This window comes from Astatotilapia calliptera, chromosome 4 (assembly GCF_964374335.1).
Source record: "Astatotilapia calliptera chromosome 4, fAstCal68.1, whole genome shotgun sequence".
NCBI lineage: Eukaryota > Metazoa > Chordata > Actinopteri > Cichliformes > Cichlidae > Astatotilapia > Astatotilapia calliptera.
In genome coordinates this window covers 34,591,068-34,610,098 of record NC_137425.1, presented here as the reverse complement: position 1 = coordinate 34,610,098, position 19,031 = coordinate 34,591,068, and the positions used below count along the sequence as shown (strand labels likewise).

General features: G+C 40.9%; 1 protein-coding gene and 2 non-coding genes across 3 annotated transcripts; 1 reads left to right on the top strand and 2 right to left on the bottom strand.

Moving 5' to 3' along the window:
* Positions 1–249: 249 nt before the first annotated feature.
* On the bottom strand, positions 250–3,577 carry LOC113033028 (single-strand DNA endonuclease ASTE1-like). The gene is made up of 4 exons (XM_026186284.2): positions 2,220–3,577; positions 1,939–2,131; positions 1,466–1,628; positions 250–1,385 (listed from the first exon to the last, which is right to left on the bottom strand). Exons 1-4 carry the CDS (start codon positions 3,432–3,434, stop codon positions 1,094–1,096), a joined length of 1,863 nt encoding a protein of 620 aa, XP_026042069.2. The 5' UTR covers positions 3,435–3,577; the 3' UTR covers positions 250–1,093.
* A 7,575-nt stretch (positions 3,578–11,152) lies between these two features.
* LOC113034440 (5S ribosomal RNA) lies at positions 11,153–11,271 on the bottom strand. Its single transcript, XR_003274184.2, has one exon. It is a non-coding gene; the product is annotated as a 5S ribosomal RNA (ribosomal RNA).
* Positions 11,272–11,630: 359 nt separating this feature from the next.
* Positions 11,631–11,749, top strand: LOC113034432 (5S ribosomal RNA). The gene has a single exon (XR_003274176.1). It is a non-coding gene; the product is annotated as a 5S ribosomal RNA (ribosomal RNA).
* Positions 11,750–19,031: the final 7,282 nt, after the last annotated feature.

The window sequence follows — 19,031 nt, the reverse complement described above, 5'->3', positions numbered from 1 at the left end:
ATGGGCATGGTTATTATTGTTGGAGATTTCAACATTCATGTGGATGACTCAACAAACAGTACCACTAAGGGGTTCCTGAGCATTATGGACTCTTTCAACTTTGTTCAGCATGTAGCAGGGGCTACTCATACGGCTGGGCACACTCTGGACTTGGTCTTCACCTATGGTGTTTCCCTTGACCACTTGAATTTAAATTACCTAAGTTGTTTTTAGCAACCATAAGTCATTAATAGTTCACTGAGGCAAGGCTGTGTTCCGTCCTATTTTAATACAGGTGCCCATGGACCTCAAAACATGAGTGCAGCGGCAAAATGATAGATTAACAGAATTGGGACGACAAACAGGCCAGTCTTTGGCTTGAAATTTGACAGCTTGACCTCTCATTATGTCCTTAGCCTGAGAAGAAGCTTAAAGGACAGTCAACCTTGTGATGAAGACAGAAGACAGACAGAACATCGTGGACTTGAAGAATTAACAGCAGGCAAAAGTCAGTGCAAGTGACCTATAACACTGAAGGGACAAGCAGCAGCATGTATGAACACCACTGATGGAACCTGCGCTTTGAATCACAAGCTGGGAACTTAACCAGTGACATGACTATTTGAAGGCACTGGACGTGATATTTGCCATGCTGGGAGTTAACCTAAAAGAAAAGACTGAAAAGATCAAGAGAGATAGATAGATAGATAGATAGATAGATAGATAGATAGATAGATAGATAGATAGATAGATAGATAGATAGATAGATAGATAGATAGATAGATAGATGATAGATAGATAGATAGATAGATAGATAGATAGATAGATAGATGGGTGGATGGGTGGATGGATGGATGTAAATTATCATACTAACCGGAATCACTACACCAGAAATTCTAATATCAAATTAATGCTAATTCCATATATGAAGATAGTGGCACATAGAGATAATAGTACCTTATTTTAAAAGTTTTGAAAACTCCTTGGTAAACAGTGTTCAAAATCAAACAAATGCTAGTAGCAACAGTTGTGTTAGAGTACATTTGAAGAGAAGTAACAGAACAGAGCTTCGGGATCAGAAAGTCCTTCTCTGATCAGCTCATCACTCAGAGTCTCATTTATCAGCTTTTTCTCTGGTAGCTCTCTTCTTTTTTCCCTTTTTTTGGTTTTTGTTGTTGTTTGCAACTTGCTCCCATCCCTCCTCACTGGAGGAACTCATACCAGAGGAACGCTCCCCAGTAGAGGGAACCTCAACTCTCAGGACAGAGGATCCCTCTCCAGAAGAAGGATTACAAACAGTCTTCAGGTTCTCATATAATTTCTTCTTTTCTCCTCTCAGTGTTTTCTGTACTTCTTCAATCGTGTCTCCATCTGCCAGCCGATGAAGGAGAGGTCCACAGTAAAGCCTGACAAAGCAGAAAATCTCAGTTAAAGTTGATGAAGTGTGTTAACCATCTGTGGAGCAAATCATTGGTCTGGTGTTTACCGGGCAAACTGAGGTTCTGGTAGAGGGGAAAGCAGCAGCTGGTTCAGGTGGAGGCTCTGCCTCATGCAGCACTGCCATTGGCTGAAAGCATGAGCCACACATGGCTTCCAGTTACTCACACCTTCATCGTTTAAAACTTTCATCTTCCTCTCAAACTCGTCCTCTACAGACAAAAAAAGAAAAAGTTTCAGTGACACAGAACCAGAGACCAGCAGCAGTTTGTCTTCTTGTTCAGGCTCATGTGGAAGCATCAGTGCTGCTACTGTCACACAAACTCTGACTACAGTCCATCTGCTGACTGCTTTCAGAGAGACTAACCTGCTGACAGGTGACTGTAAATAATAAACAGAATAATCACATTTATGGAGCTGAAACTGTAAAAGTTTCATCCGAGTAGAATATATGGAATATATAAAGTGACATGTAGCTATATTTCATTGTTAATATTCATCATGTTACCCCGTGAGACTAACCTGGACCATCGGGCTTACACACAAACCACAGCAGGAGGGCGTGGAGGCAGTGGTGCTGTTGTAGACTCTTGAACCAGAAAACAGTCACATAGACTGGCAGCTTCAGCTGGTTGGGGATGTTTTCTAAGACTGAAGTCTGAACCTCCAGAGCTTCTTCAAACACCCTGCGACGCTCATCCTGCATAGAGAGGTACTACACAGACAATATGCTTACATGTACCACAGAAACATGTCTACCTGTCAGAGTAATTAAACGCATATTTAATGATTAACCTCAGTACCTCTGTCAGACACTGTAGTTTCAGTTGTTTCTGTTCATGACTGCTGGGAGGTATTGGTCGGACATGGTAGTGTTTGATATTTTCTCCATTCCTGTCATATTCAGTAATCTTATCTCCTGTTAACAGTCCATAGAAGTACTGTCTGATGCGGTAAGCAGCTTGATAACTACTGTGCTGTGAAAAGTCCTCCACAAGTGGGGTCAGCATCATTGTCTTCTGACCCACAACACTTGTGGCGAAACTGGTGAGTTCTCCGTGCTCAACTTTTTTACACACCCATGGTGGCAACTTGGAACTTGGTTGTTTTTTGTTTTTTTCTGGTTCAACATATCTTTCAATGGCGAATTTGAATGTTTGGTTCTCTTTTTTTCCAACATACTTTAAAGCTTTACTCAGAGCACGTTCTCTCTTCCGTGAATCATTCAAGCCATCCAGGTTCACTTCACTTAAAAAGCAAAGCATACCATCCAGTCTTTTAATGCTGGACTCACCAGGTGAAGATGATTTATTTGCAAAAATGTCATTGTCTTCTAAGTTTGAATAATCATTTCCTGCTATTGAAGCAAAGACTGGCATGAGAGCAGGGTCCAATTCAAAATGCTCACAAAACGTTGAACGTGTGTAGATCTTAGCAGGAATTTTTCCATCCTCTTCTTTTTTCCACTCAAAGTTGTGGAGATTAAGGAAACCTTTGTGCACATCAAAGATGTAAAAATCCTTGTCAATGGACAGCACAGCACATTGTTCCTGATTTGCCTTAGAAACAACCTCAGGGTCTGCCTCTCCTAAACACACTTCAAACTCTATTTTTTCTTCCTTTAAGATTTCTAGGAATACATCTTTGACCAGAGGTGGTAACACATTATATCCCTCTGGTAAAGTGCCATCAGGCTCAGTTTCTGCTATTGTCTTTGCTTTTTTCAGTTTATATTTTAGACGAGACACATTTTTTTCATGCTTCTCGGGTCCTGAGCCTCCATCCAGGATGACGTACGGATTGACTTCACAGTCCTGCAGAGTCTTAAAGAACTTACAGACCTCATGTTTGAATCCAGGATAATCCCCTCCACATCTCTGGTCCAGCTTTGGATCAGATGTATAATACAAAAAATAGTAAAGAGCATTACCATCAATGATGAGATCTGTTTTTTCTACCTTAACGTCTTCACAGAGACTCAAAACATCTATCATTTTCTTTAACGCTGAAACCTCCATGATTCCTTAAAGTGTGGATAAAGATGAGCAGTGGTTATTGTGCTAATGCCTCTGTGTCTGCAGATATTTATACTACTAGAGTGCACACCCACACCGACAGAACCAGTCACACCTGTTGTGACTAATCTAACATTCCTATCTTAGGAATGTTAGATTAGGACTGGTGCCAGCTGAACTACCTCCAGATCAACGCCAGTAAAACCAAGGAGCTGGTGGTAGACTTCCGCAGGCACAAACATTCTCCACTGCAACCACTGAACATCCAAGGTATGGACATTGAGGCTGTGGACAGCTACAGGTACCTTGGTGTTCATCTGAACAACAGACTGGACTGGACTCATAACTCAGACGCCCTCTACAGGAAAGGGCAGAGCAGGCTGTACCTGCTGCGGAGACTCAGGTCGTTTGGAGTGGAGGGCCCACTCCTGAAGACCTTCTATGACTCTGTTGTGGCTTCTGCTATCTTTTATGGCGTGGTCTGCTGGGGCGGCAGCATCTCTGCTGGGGACAGGAAGAGACTGAACAGGGTGATCCGAAGGGCCAGCTCTGTTCTAGGATGCCCTCTGGACCCAGTGGAGGTGGTGAGTGACAGGAGAATGGTGGCTAAGCTGTCATCCCTGTTGGACAACATCTCCCACCCCATGCAGCAGACTGTGACAGCACTGAGCAGCTCCTTCAGTGGGAGACTGCGGCACCCACGGTGTGGGACGGAGAGATTTCGCAGGTCTTTCCTCCCCACTGCTGTCAGACTCCATAATAAAGACTTTAACTGATCAAGCACACACATCCATACATATGCAATAATACTAAGTGCAATAATCCTTTCTGTCATCGTTGTATTTTTACTCAGTTGTATATAGTATTTGTATTTGTATTCTATTTTTTATCTTATTGTATATTTATTTTATTTTATTCTACTGTATATAGTATTTTATTTTATTCTATTCTGTACAGCTGTGTACTGTATTTATTCTTATTGTATCCTAATTTTTGCCTCATAACTTTTGCACTGTCCACTTCCTGCTGTGACAAAACAAATTTCCCACGTGTGGGACTAATAAAGGTTATCTTATCTTATCTTATCTTATCTTACTTTTTTGGTTTAATTTCTTTAATCTTCACGTTGTGGTTTTCTGTTTCATTTCACCCTGTGGAGCAAAATCAAACATGTTTTATTAACGTTCCAGTTGTTAATAAAGCAAAGGTACTTTGTGTCCATCACAAAGCTCAACCCTGCCATGAACTAAAAACTGCTGCAACACGAGCGTCACCGTCCACAGTGAAGCCAGTGTTATATGACCATGGACTGTGAGCATGCCAACTAAGAAAGAAGCAACGGCTCCAAAACATCTTGGACCGACATCTTGAAGCTCGACTGTCGCAGCTCCTCGTTATGGACGAGCGAAATGTCTTTTGGAGAAAGGTTAAATGGGCAGATGGCACAGCTGGCTGTTTCAACAGGACAAAACAAACACACATTAAACTTTTTTTGGAGCAGCACAAAGAACAAACAAACAATTAAACCAAAAAATAAATCTCATTAGATATTAACCCATAATGCAAATAAGCATACAGGCTGATGTAAATCCACTTGCTCTTCAGCTGATAAATGCTATGGTAACAGCATTTATCAGTAATAGAGAAGAGTGTACAACTCTTACAGGAGCTGCTTTTACTTGTAACACTGTGCTATGGTTAGCTAGAAGCAAGAAACAAGGAAGTGATGTAAGCCAATGGTAAAGTAGAGATTCACCATATAAGAATCAGTCTATTTTCCATTTCACACAACAATACCCAGTAACCATCACAAGTTTTTTGTTTGTTTGTTTGTTTTTTTACTTTTTCTGAAAGTTTCGATTTTTTTTCTGACTTAATTTTTGCTGTGAATAAGTGTTCGAAGCATTTTATATTCAGATATTACAACCAAAGTAAAAGCAATAAATGACAACAAATATTTTTTTAAAGAAGTTAATGCTCTCTGATATTTAAGTGTTAATTTGTGAATTACCCTTGCCCTAAACATTATTTGTTTTAATCTCTTTTTTTCAAAACCCCAGTGATAACTATGAGAACAAAAAAGTATTTTAATCAGTGAGAGACCAGTGACCTGTCCCAACCTCACCCCTCACCCAGTGACTCTGAAATGCATAATAGAGACCAAATGTGATAATGTGAAACAACTAAATATGTCCTTTGTCAGCTTGTATTTTAAAAAGAAAAAGTTATTTTCCTTCAATATTATTTTCAATAGTCACGAATAAACAAAGTATAATAGTCTTGTGTTTTTTTCCTGTGTTTTTCTTCTGGTTTCTTTTACAGCACATCTCTGACAGAAATTAAAAAAACAATTTTCACAGCAGACACCTGCACAATCATCTGTCACATTGTGTTGTTCAATTACTGATACATGCTGCACATTTCCTCACATAGCAAGAGCATCCAACATAAGATGTTTCTCTGTCTGATGAACAAACGCAAAACATTTTATTTAGAACAGGATGATTCATGATCCTAAAAGTCTGGAAACTTTGAGAATAATTAATTAATCGGCCACACCTTGGCACACCTTTGTACCTAGCTGTCCCACAGTATCTTACCAAAAAAAAAAAAAAGGAAAATAATTTTAAAAAGAATCAAACCATTGTACTGCTTAATTACCATCCTTACCACCTCCATCACAACTACATATGATAATATTAGGTTAGGCAGTGCTTTAGGCCAGCAGGGACAGATGCTGTTTTGGCTCCAGAACAACAAGAACAGCTGGTAATGTATACATCTATACATGTGAAACTTGGTTCATTTTTGTATCTCTGAAGATGATCATGATTACTAAACTTCCTGCTTCATTGTTGCCATATTTTGCATTGGCGTGTCTGCTATCTGTGGTAATCTTTACACATACTGACACAATAACACAACCTGCCACACCTATTCATCCTACCATACCTACATCTTTCTTTTGGTTTTGTTTTCTTGTTTTTTACTGGTATGTTGAATTGGTTTGTGACTCAGTGTGCATCTCTGTAGAGCAAAACCAAATGAGTTTCACTTTTTTTCCTGCAGCTCTGTTAAGATCCTAACAAATAATGTTGATCACAGAGATATTTTATCAAAGACTTAGATAAAATGGTGACAGTAGTGGAGTAAAAGAGAACAGGTTAAAGAACCAAGAAGTTGTTCTCAAACACTGCACTGTTGTGTGTAGTCCCAGTTTATCAGTTACATTACATTACATTTATATCACCAAATCATAACAAAGATTGGCTCAAGGTGCTTTGTACAGTATTATAACCCCAACAAGGCATATTGATACAACATTTTAATTGGTTTTACTTCTGGTTTTGTCAACAGTTTTACACTTTATCCTTATTAAATCATCCAACTCAATACATCGGCCTGTTCCTTGGATTTTGACAAGGAGAGTGTTTACCTGTCTGTATAGCTTAGTCTACATTCATGAGGACAACACTTAGTGAGGACAGAAAAACTCTGCTAATATACTGTACTATACAGTCTCGGTCGTTGTGTCCTTGGGCAAGACACTTCACCTACCGTCTACTGGTGTTGGCCAGAGGGGCCGATGCCGCGATATGGCAGCCTCGCTTCTGTCAGTCTGCCCCAGGGCAGCTGTGGCTACAACCGTAGCTGCCTCCACCAGTGTGTGAATGTGAGAATGAATGAATAGTGGTATTGTACAGCGCTTTGAGGGACCCGAAAAGCGCTATAAAAATGCAATCCATTATTATTATTATTATTATTATTATTATTATTATTACTAAAGTGTCAGATCATATTTCTCTACCAACTCAGTCTTGATCTGAACCTGGAGACTATGAATCAGGCCAACAGCTTCTCAGCTGAGGTGAAGATCTGAATCTTCTGCTGCATGCTGAGGGACAAAGAGAGGACACTTTCCTGGTTTCTGGTATGACATCAATACCATATAAAGTACTATTTAAACACTGTTATATACAGTAAATGTAGATCAATAGAACTTTATTAATCCCTTGGGTGGTTCCTCCAGGAAACTCAATTTCCAGTAGCAGTTATAATGTAAAATAAAGCAGAATAAGAGAATATGAACATAAGCATAAATATAGCATATATACACATGTATAAATACGGAATACATCAATAGGAATAGCAGTCAAATATTGTCATTAATGACATGTAGGCAGCCAAAAGTCTGTTGCACAGTGACAAAGACTACAGCTTAGTTTTCTCCAGGTACGTGACTCTTATGGTTTTGGTCTGTCTGTAAACCTGCTAAACTGGATTCTGCCATGGTAACAGCACTGGCATCATCAGCTTGCAGTCAGGTGAGATGTACAGATTCCTTGTCTTTGAGTCAGATACAACACAGACACACCTGAGTGAAACAGAGTGGCTTTTATTTCTGGGTATTTGCTCTGGACAATGACATTGTTGTCAATTCTGAGAAAAATAAAATCACAATAGACTCCAAATTTAAGTCTTTCAGACTGATAGATGTCAGTGACTTTGTTAAGATGGTAGTGTGATGTCCTCTCTTTGTTACACAGCTTCTACTTAATCCAGCATGTCTGTAGTCAGGCCTGGATGTGAGAGTGTAACTTGTGGTTAATCGCAGTTAACTCCTGATTTACCGGCTCTGCATGTGAGGACCCAGGAGAGCTGTCTCCCTCTCTCTGCTGTCCAAACATCCCTCAGACTGAGGTTTGAGTGTAACTGGTGTGGTTCTGTGTTGTGTCTGACGATAAAAGGTAAAAGAAAGAAAGACCTCCAAATAAATAGCTTGCCCACTCCAGCTCCTCTCCCACAGGGGAATTGTAGAAAAGGGGCAGCATTTATTTTTTACATTAAAGAAGGTTTTAAGCTTTGTGAAGCGCTATGTCTTCACAATGTATTGTGTAGGTGACTTGGAGCACAGAAGGATTGCGTACATGCTTACAAACACATATAATCCAGAAGCCTGCCAGGCCAAAGGCCCAAAATTCATTTTGCTTCTAACTGCATTTCAGTTTGCTTGGTAACGGATGACAGAAGACCAGTCAAGAAAGGACAAGCCCTCAGGGACCATCTAGGCTTGAAATTTATTGCCATGTATGGAAGGTGTTATAGAAAGAGGAACTTCTGTGTCTGTTTTTAGCCATCTAAGATGTACCATTTACTGTAATCAATGTATTTCAAGGTTCAAGGTTCAAGGTTCTTTATTTGTCACATGCATAGTTATCAGTGTTGGGACTAACGCGTTATTAAGTAACACGTTACAGTAACTACGTTATTATTGTGGTAACGAGCACGGTAACTAGTTACTATGCCAAAATCAGGAACGCGTTAGCCGTTACTGGGATTTAGATAGGGTCGTTACTCGTTACTTCGTGTGGTGGCTATCGCGGAGTTTCCACAGATTCAGTAACATTAGCAAGTGGTGGAGGCAGCAGGTGGATGAAGGAAAAGGGACACAGAAGGAAAAGAGACCCGAGGCGGCCGCCGGTCCAAGTGTGAACTGAACTTCAGGTAAGAAGTTATGACCTGCAGTCTCTCTGGGTCAGATATGAACCAAGTTTAGGTGGAGTTTATTTTCGTTATGCTGACTTTTTCTGTACTGCGTGCTAGCTAGCATGACGGAGTTTCTACACAGCTGGGTGGTGCTATGAAGTTAATGATGTTGAACTTTATTTTGTTCATAAGTTATTAGAGTTGCCAACCGTCCCGTCTGGTATTCAGAGAAAATATTACGCGTTTCTTGTTGAGGTGAAAAGGAACAGTTTGTCCCGGACTTCAGCTACAATGAAAAAGACACAAAGCTGGAGTTATTCTGTGTCTTTGCTGCACAGCTGCCTCTTCTTCTTTCATCCTCTCCCCCCTCCCTCTCCTGTTTCTGCTTCAATCATGAAAACTGATCAATGATCAGCTGATCGTCTTTTCTCTCTTGTTTGTTTATCGCCCACTTTGCGCCGAAAGAGGAAACCAGCGGATGTCTATGGGCTCAAAATGTGGTCATAAATATTTTGTACTTGTAAAAAAGATTTGTATGTGTAAAAAGAATTTGTGTGTGCGTAAAAAAGATTTGTGTGTGCGTAAAAAAGATTTGTATGTGTAAAAAAGAATTGCATGTGCGTAAAAAAGATTTGTGTGTGGACTTAGAAAAAAAACCCCTGCAAGTTACAAGTACGAATTTTTGACCCTATTTTTCTTCCCTTCATCTGATTGGTCAATGTCATGTCAATCACAAATGTAACAATCCAATCAGAGAACAGATGGGTTTGGCTGTCGAGGGGCGCTTTTTTTGAACTGCAGGTCTTTGAAGGGAATAAATGCCCTTTTACATGCCAACCCAGCGTTTTCCTTCATCACCACGAAGGAAAACAGTCTGTGGTCGTCCGAGTTTGGTGATTTTTATGTCACAGGTCTACGTGTTTAATACAGGGACTTCCACAGCCTTTTCAACAGCGCTGCGGACCGCGGGGTGGGGGCGGGCAGTGTTTTGGAAATGACAGTCTTTATTACAAAGCTTTCTTCGTTATGAATTAGCATACATGTTTTTATTGAACATTTGAAGAACTAGCAAAAAAAACAAACTCTTGTAGAGGACATAAAGTCAGAGATAAAAACGACAAGGAGCAGGTGCATCTAGTACAGGTAGAGCTGCTGCAAAAACCCACAGAGCTCAGCAGCCAGCAACAAATTCTGGATCCTTTGCTTTTAGTTAGCAGTTAGCATTAGCAGCGTATCCTGCGTCCGATGTGAAAGAACTTTTATGCTGCGCACTGTGACTCACAGCAATGGTCCTGGGTCAGCCCTGACTTTGTGTTAAACTAATCCTAAAGCAATAATGTTATTTCTAACCACTGATATACCACAACTTTTACCAACAACCTTTAATGTTTTCCATTTCAATCGTGAGCTGTGACCTCCAGAAACAGTTGAGCAAAATGAGACTTTCCTTTTTAAGATGATTTAAGAATCTTCTGTCATACTTGCCATAGCAACCTTTAACAACCAAAGAGCCACTTGGATCACGGCTACAAAATGCCGTTGCAACTTTGCCAGGACGGCGGCTCGCAAGGCCTCCCTTGGTGCTGCATTACAACCGCAACAAGGGAGGCGTCGACAACCTGGACAAGGTCGTGAGCACGTACAGCTGCAGAAAGACCTGCAGGTGGCCCGTGGCCCTTTTCCACAACATGGTCGACGTGGCGGCCTACAACGCATTCGTGCTGTGGAGGGAAATTCACCCCGACTGGATGGCGGGCAAGCTCAACAAACGACGGCTCTTCCTCGAGCGACTGGGCAAAGCGCTCGCGCGCCCCATGCTCGAAGCCAGGGCGTTAGCGCGAGGACGGGGAGGAGGCCGAGTCGCGGGCCGAGGTACTGCCACCGAGGCCGACGATGCCGATGCTCGTACTACTCGCACCGCCGACGCTACGCCACACGACTCCTCTCCGGTCAAGAGGCGAAGGTGCCGCGTGTGTCCCAAGAGCAAAGACGTCAAGACCAAGATCCTGTGCCACGAGTGCCGAGTGTACGTGTGCACCAACTGCGCCGTCACGTACTGTCCCAACTACGCCGCTTCACGCACCGACGCTCCCCAGACGCCGCCGACGTCGTAATAACACAAGCGCCCCTGGGGGTCCTAGCGACCCCCACCCTAATCATCATAATAACACACACGCCCCGAGAACAGGCGGGCGCACAAGGGTTAAACTGTCATTTGTGTCTTGAAGTGCAGAAGCTTACGGCACCTGGTATTCCCAGGCGGTCTCCCATCCAAGTACTGGCCAGGCCCGACCCAGCTTGGCTTCCGAGACCAGACGAGATCAGGCGTGTTCAGGGTGGTGTGGCCGTAAGCGAGGGACTGTTTCAGAAACAGCCTTTTTATACATGCTGTGATGACACGGTCGTGCTTACGTTTTTTTATGTCCTGTATACAAGTTGAATTCTCCAAAGCACAAAAATGTTGGACTTCCAAATGGTCCTAACACACTGTGTGCTCTGTGTCACTTTAACACTGTGCTGTGAGAAACTAACATGTGTTATTATGGTGACGTTACCGCGGGAAAAGCATTTTTGCAGCTCAGTGTTGAAGCTGCAGTTCACAACAAAGGTTTGCATGTTTTCGCTGTAACATGTGAAGCTTAGCACAATACTATATTTTAAAGTGCGTGACATTTGCCAAGTATAAAAGGTCTTTTATAGCGGGCTTCCCTCGCTTACGGCCATACCACCCTGAACACGCCCGATCTCGTCTGATCTCGGAAGCTAAGCAGGGTTGGGCCCGGTCAGTACTTGGATGGGAGACCGCCTGGGAATACCAGGTGCTGTAAGCTTTTGCACTTCCACACACAAACTGCAGAGGGCGCCGCTGCTCACTCAGTGGAGGCAGCTTCAGGAAAAGCTTCATGACAACGCTCCTGATTGTATTTCGCTTTTGTGCAAAACAAAATAACAAGAACGAAATATTTAGGAAATACACAAACTTATTTATTCTGTAAATGTAGAAAATGTCTGTGGCTAGTCCGTCTGGGCTCAGTCGAGAGGAACTTGTTAACCTTGTAGTGTGCAGCGGGCACAGTGTCAACCTGACACCCATGTTCACTATTGTAGTCTGTTCAGAGAGCTACGCTTCCACTGCTGTAGATATATTCATAGCACTCTGTAGATCTGTTTACCTCACACCGATACATCTGTATATATGTAGTACATCTGTATATTTGCTCTTATTGCACTTACTGATAAGATGCAAACTGTATTTTGTTACCCTGTATTTAGACATGTGTAATGACAGTAAAGTTGAATTCTAAATGCTAAACATTTAAACAAAAGCAGCTACACAGCTACAGGAAAAGTTTTTAGAAGTGATTTTTAGAAGGCCAGTAAAGAGAGCATGGAGACAGATGGAGGATGCCAAATCCACTGAATCTACACGCTTCCTGTTTCCACCTCATCCTTCCAGTGCTCTACTATACTCCCTGCTCTCTCTACCACAACTGTCTTTGAACTTGCCTGGGCCAGGTCTGAGTCCAGCTTTGCAACTCCAGCCAGGTCACATGACACAGGGGTGTGCTCTGATGTCAACAGGCAGGTCAGTGGAGCCCTCTGGTGATGGATTTATGGCAGTGAAGCAGGAGGAGGCCTGAGAACAGACAGCAGGCTTAACTAGCAGGACAAAGTAGCATGTAGTACTTGAAGGAGTCATCACAGCCAATCAGTTCTCAGGAAAATGGAACATCACATAAATATTTCTCTTCTTTGATTTTCATCAATGTATTTCCTTTGAAATTTAAAAAAGTAATTTTTTTTATTTTTTATTTTGAAATATTTCCTTCTGTCAATATCTCTGCCTGATTAGAAGCTCATAGGCAGTTCCAGTCACTCTACAATAAAATAATGTAAAGGCTGCCCTCTCTGCCATCCCACTAGCTGACCTAACTGACACAAGTAAACTGTGCTAAGATACTCTACATGGACTGAGGTTCTTGGCCACATACATATAGATTTGTGTGGCTGTAGAAATCATGCCATGAAGCTCCCAGTGCACATTTTTGATGCTTCTGTTTGTGGCAGAGGAGGTTTGGAGCTCGGCAGAGCCTTGGTGGCTTTTACTGACTATACACCCCTACCCATTTATTATGAACTAACAGCACAACTGTTTGTGTTTTTTTTCTATATTACACTTGCATGATTTAGATTTATACTTATGTGGCAGCTATTCACTGGCCTGACAAAGTTATTTTAAATGATATCATGTCATGAATAACACAAGTTATTTTCCATGAAATTGAAAAGTGAATGAGACGTGCATGTAATTTGACATATTTTGTTGTTTTGTGTGTGTGTTTGTCTGTATTAAATTTTGACGTGTATCTGAAAAACACAATTTTGAAAACACTGGAAAGACCTCAAGACATTTTTTCTTTTGCTTACTATGTAAACAAAAATTCCCACCAATGCTTTTCAGTGTGAAATTTAGTGTGTAGAGAAAATACCTGTGCCAGGTTGTCTCCATCTAGTGGTGAATAACGCATTACCACTACATCAGGTGAGTTTCTCTCTGTGCACAGTGACACAAAACTCATTTAACAACATAAACTATTTAAAAAATGATGTAGGCAGATCAAGGCAATGTTACAGATTCAGTAAGAACAGAAGTTTATTGCAATGCTTCAAATATGCAGAGCGTCACACTAACACAGTTGCTTATGTCCAGCATAGCACTGGGGCTAAATCCAGACCTGAAATCTTTGGAAGTTTCACTCAGTAACAGCACCTTTTTAATATTATTGACTATATTTTATAGTCACAGTTATAAAAAATGTCAAACATTATACGTTAGCTAAAGGTTGAAGTCACAGAGCTATACTGAACAACAATGCAATTTGAGTTTTTCTTGTTTGTACTATATATTTGATTTACTGTAAGCAGCGGGAGTAAAACCTAAAGAAAAAAATAGTAAAAATGAATCTCTGCTCTTACAGCTTTTATTGTGCCGTCATGTCTCCTTTGGAACTGTCCTCTTGCTCGTCTTTTGGATGCTCACCTCTTCTTCACCTTTCCTGTTCCTTTCACTAAACTGCTGCACTCTCGTTCTCTGCTCTCGCCTCCTGTTCTGGTTAAAATTAGAATACAGTCAGCATGTGCCAAATAAACTTGCTCCAAATCGATCATGTTTGATATGATGATGAAGTTTTTAACATCTTATTTATCAACTTATTTGATGCACTGTATCAATCAATTATTAAACAAATATCAGACTGTAGAAACGCCAATAATAATGCACTGAGCAAGTTCATGCCATAAGAGCTAAATGGCCATAAAAGAAAATCCTGAATGCCTGATACAGGACAGGCCAACTTTGAATGGAGCCACAGATGGACATCAGTCAGCTTTCTGCACTTTCCACCTGATCACATCTGTCCTCAAAGTCATGTCACTTCCTCTGTGGTTCATTTATGTTTCCTTTTACATTTGCAGTGACAATAAATTTAGTGACATAGTGCACACATTATTTCCTATGGACTGCTGGGTTATCTTGGTTTATTTAAGTTAGTATTTTTAAAGGTGCAGTGAGTCATTTTTTAGGTATTTGATAGAAAAAAGCATCTTGTACTCATAAATAAACATAGAATAGTGGATAAAAATGACACATTGTTAAATGTGTCATTGGTCACTGCTTAATTTCCTCATTATTTAAGCATCACTCATCCTTAATATGTCATTTATAAATACAGATATACGTTCTTAGAAAGAACCACTTCTGAACCTGATCTCTTTACTCCAAGGAGCTTTTGTGAGTTATCGTTGTGCCAGAGGAGGAGGGCATCCAATACTTCTTTCATTTCACCTGAGTTCGCCTGTGGGAAAGCAAAGCGCCGAATACCCTGACTATTTCTTTGAATTCAGGAGTACTAGTGAACTAATCTTGAGTGATTACTGAATTATCTGAATAAAGCTAATGAACCAGAGAAATTCTAAACTCTTAAACATCCCAGAGATATCTGAATTTATGTCTGCACCTTCACACTCCAGATATGAAGGATCATACCTGTTTTACCTCCGGTGTTGTGCCAAAAAGTGATCGTCTGACAAAAACTGATTTCCAATGTCTTTACTTATATTGGTAAATAGACTTTAGTGAACATGATTTACAAAAGGCTATATATCAAGTTTAATAACGACCCATTTTTTCAAGTATATTTATAACTCTGTGTTATTGTAACTATATTAAAACCAACCCAGTCCTTTTGGGACACTTAAAATATGTTTAGAGAACTATTATTATATTTGTTGCAATTTCTGCTGTCCTCTTGGCCAGATTACTCTTTAAAAAAGTAATTTTAATGAATAAATACGAAGTAAAAATCACTGCCAAAAAGTGATTGCAGCTTCTACCTTGTGACAGGAATGTTGTTTGTGGCACAAGATGACTCAATATCACTCATGAGGGACACATATGACATGTTTCACATATTATAGACCAAAAAGTTGTCTATAGCAGTTTATCCCTCCTGTTATGTTGCGGGTCAGATTGACCCAGAACAGAAGAGATGTCACATGTCATCTGCATCACTGCAGAAAACGAAAAAAATCTAAATTATAAAAGAAAATTGTAAAATAATCAATGCCAGTGTTTCCTACACTTTTGGATGAGTAAATTTGCCCCGGGTCAAATTAACCCAGAAGCATAACTGTTGTTCCTGGAAACCAACATAACAGGAGGGTTAAATATGATCAACTGGTTTTTGACAAATACCGAAAATGAGTTTATGGCAGACATGACTTTTTGACACAACACTGGCTAACTGACAAGACCTAGTTATAAGCTAATATTACGGCTGAATATTATTGCACCTAACCTTAGGCTCCAGTATTCTAAAACTCGCACTTCCCCTCTGATAAACCATATGATTATGTAACAAATATGTCAGCTTACCAAAGAACAGAGGACAATTTATTCAGGGTGTGACAGCACTTTACCACCTGTGTCCAACATATAATACAAATTTCTGGACTGGAGCACGTACATCGTTAAAAACTCCAGGACTTCATCACAGCCTCTCTCACATCCGCTTTACATGTGTAGTTTACAGGAAACTTAAATGACACTGGGTGAATATGTTTGTAGCAGGATAAAATTAGGGTCCCTTATATGAATGGGATTTAAACAGAAGAAAAATATTGGCATCAGTTACCAACACTTCACTCAATTGAGACTCACTTGTGTTTAACACTGGAATATGTGAACATATTACTTATTGAGTCGTTTCTCAGTTCATGGGTTGTAAAACCGCAACATCCTCCATCCGTAGTAAGAGAAAGCGTCTGTGGCAATAACCAAAATGTCTCCATACAGCCTTTGTGAATAAGAAAATATTTTTAAAAAATCTTTTTAAAATGTATAGAGCTAAATATAAAACGTGTCTGTGAGTCCTTCAGTCCAAATACTCGAGGTCGAGGAGAATATATAGCAGCCGCTGATCCCTCAATGGCACCAGTAAGACGGCAGGACAGCAGGGCCTCTTCCTCAGCAGAAGTCTCCTCCACTGCTAGCAGGAGAATGACACACGAGTATTTTAAAGGTACTGCGTGTACAGATATCACCGCTGGCTCACACAAGCTGCTCTGACACAGCTACAGACCTTGGCTGTGTCCCAATCCAGTGACCGCACGCTCCTGAGTACGCATTTTGAAACCTATTACGTCACAGCGACGTGACGACGGCTGTCCCAATTTGAAGTGTACTCCAAATGCGCCGTCGATTTCCCCAAATTTGAAGTGTGGTCCGCTGTACACTTCGTGGTCCCATATATCCCACAATTCATAGCGCGGTGGTGGGTGTGGATAATTTTGCCGAAAAACACGGCAGAGGGCAGAAGCGGAGCAGCCGAAGAGTAAACTTTCAAAAGTAAGTTTACTGCATATGATGTCACTTATTTATGTGCGAATGTTTAATAATGAAGAACATTAAAACATTACTGTTGGCCACATGTCGGCAAAGTTATGTGACATTAGTTGTGAATGTACTAACTTGGTTTTACAGCCTTTACTTTAAAATATACGCCGTTCAATAGTCGACCTTAATCTGACAGAGAATGTGATGATTTTGTGGATAATTAAAGTCGGTCATATATCCACAAACACAACAAGCTGAAAGTCAGTGATGCTGCTCGGTTTGCAGTCCTGAACATCACGGCACAAGCAGGATTCACTGCACTGTTAATGTGAGCTGTGTTATATTGCTGCCTCTGTTCGGTGGTGTCGAGCCAAACGGACTTTAACGTGTGTTTGAACGAGCTGATGGTTCACTCGTTAAGCTGAAAGAAAGATGCTTTAATCACAGCAGTCACACATGTGTCCACTGCACCATCTGGAACTCTTCTTGTTTACACTCGTAATAACACAAACACTAAATCCTGCTTCTCTGTGCTGTTGTGTAGCAGTGTGTACACCTGAGACTGTCACCTGTCTGTCTGTCCTGCACTCTCTCTCTGTTTCTTTCTCTCTGATTGTGGAATAAAAGTATGAACGTGTGTTTATAAGTTACACTTGTGTTTGAATCCTGCAGCTTATCACACATTTGATTTCCATGTGTGACGACTGCAAGTGTCCAGAGTGAGGACAGACTGAGGGACCCACTGCTGCACATCATCTGTGAGGCTTTGCACCCCTGATGATCCACCAGGACAAACTCAGCAGTGTGTGAGGAAGAGGAGGAGGAAGAGCCAGCAGCAGCTGACAGATGGAGAGAATAGACAGACTGTTCCCTGTTTGTGAAGGACTGCTAGGAAAGTTTAACATAACTGTCTGTGCTGAATCAGTCTTATTAGGTAATGTTCAAATAATGTGATCATCCCAGTGTTTCCAGTGTGGGAGAAAGTACTCAGAGTACTCAGGGCCTTCAAGTTACACACTATGAAAGGCAGCAACAAGTTTAATGTTCAGAAACCTAAAGTCTGTATCAGCAGCAGAATGGAGCTAAAATAAATGCTGGTTTCAGTTCTATGAAGCTTTGAGTATTTTGGATCAGTAGCTGCTGTGTTTGTTGCATCATATTGCTGTAACTGTTTATATGCTTTATACACTCAACAAAAATATAAACGCAACACCTTTGTTACTGCTCCCATTCCCCATGGGATGGACGTAGAGACCTAAAATTCATTCCAGATACACAATATAACCATCCCTCCCAAACAGTGGTCACAAATCAGTCCAAATGTGTGGTAGTGGGCACATCTGCCATATTGAGATAATCCATCCCACCTCACAGGTGTGCCACATCAGGATGCTGATCTGACATCATGAGTAGTGCACAGGTGTACCTCAGACTGCCCACAACAAAAGGCCACCCTGGAATGTGCAGTTTTTTGCGCTATTGGGGGTCTGGGGACCCAGAACCGGTCAGTATCTGGTGTGACCACCATTTGCCTCATGCAGTGCAACACATCGTCGCATGGAGTCTATCAGATTGTCAATTGTGGCCTGTGGAACGTTGGTTTTCTCACCCAATAAAGGAATATTTCATATATCAGTCGACTCTTCATTCTATCAGACACAGTTATCACAGCTCGTACATTTTGTTTTTACACATATATGTAAGCATTGAGCCAAATGTAATAATGCCAACATACTGAAGGAACAACATTTGTCTCTTATATATGATACATCTATATCAGGGGTCGGCAACTTTTCTGATGACGAGTGCATCTAAAATTTCCTCAGAAGTCAGTGTGCCATATGATTGCATTAGCAATAAATTTAATAACGCTCTATATGAACAGTTACACACTATGTAGAACCACTTTATAGGATTATATTTGTTTGCAGATGCTGGCAGCTGTCAGCGAATAGTTATCAGCTATTTTGAAACAAAAAAAACACATTTTATCCATAAGAGCAAATGAACTGTACAACAGAAAATACAAATGCTGTTTATGGTCTCCTCACAACAATGATAAGAAAAATAAACTGGGCCAATACGGCATGTTTGTTAACACAGAGACACACATGTTAATGTGATCTCTGGTCTCCCACTCAGAGACACGGGTCTCCCAGTGTCCAGCATTCAGAGGCTACCTGAGGACTCATGTGAGAGAAAATCTGCTCACACAGACA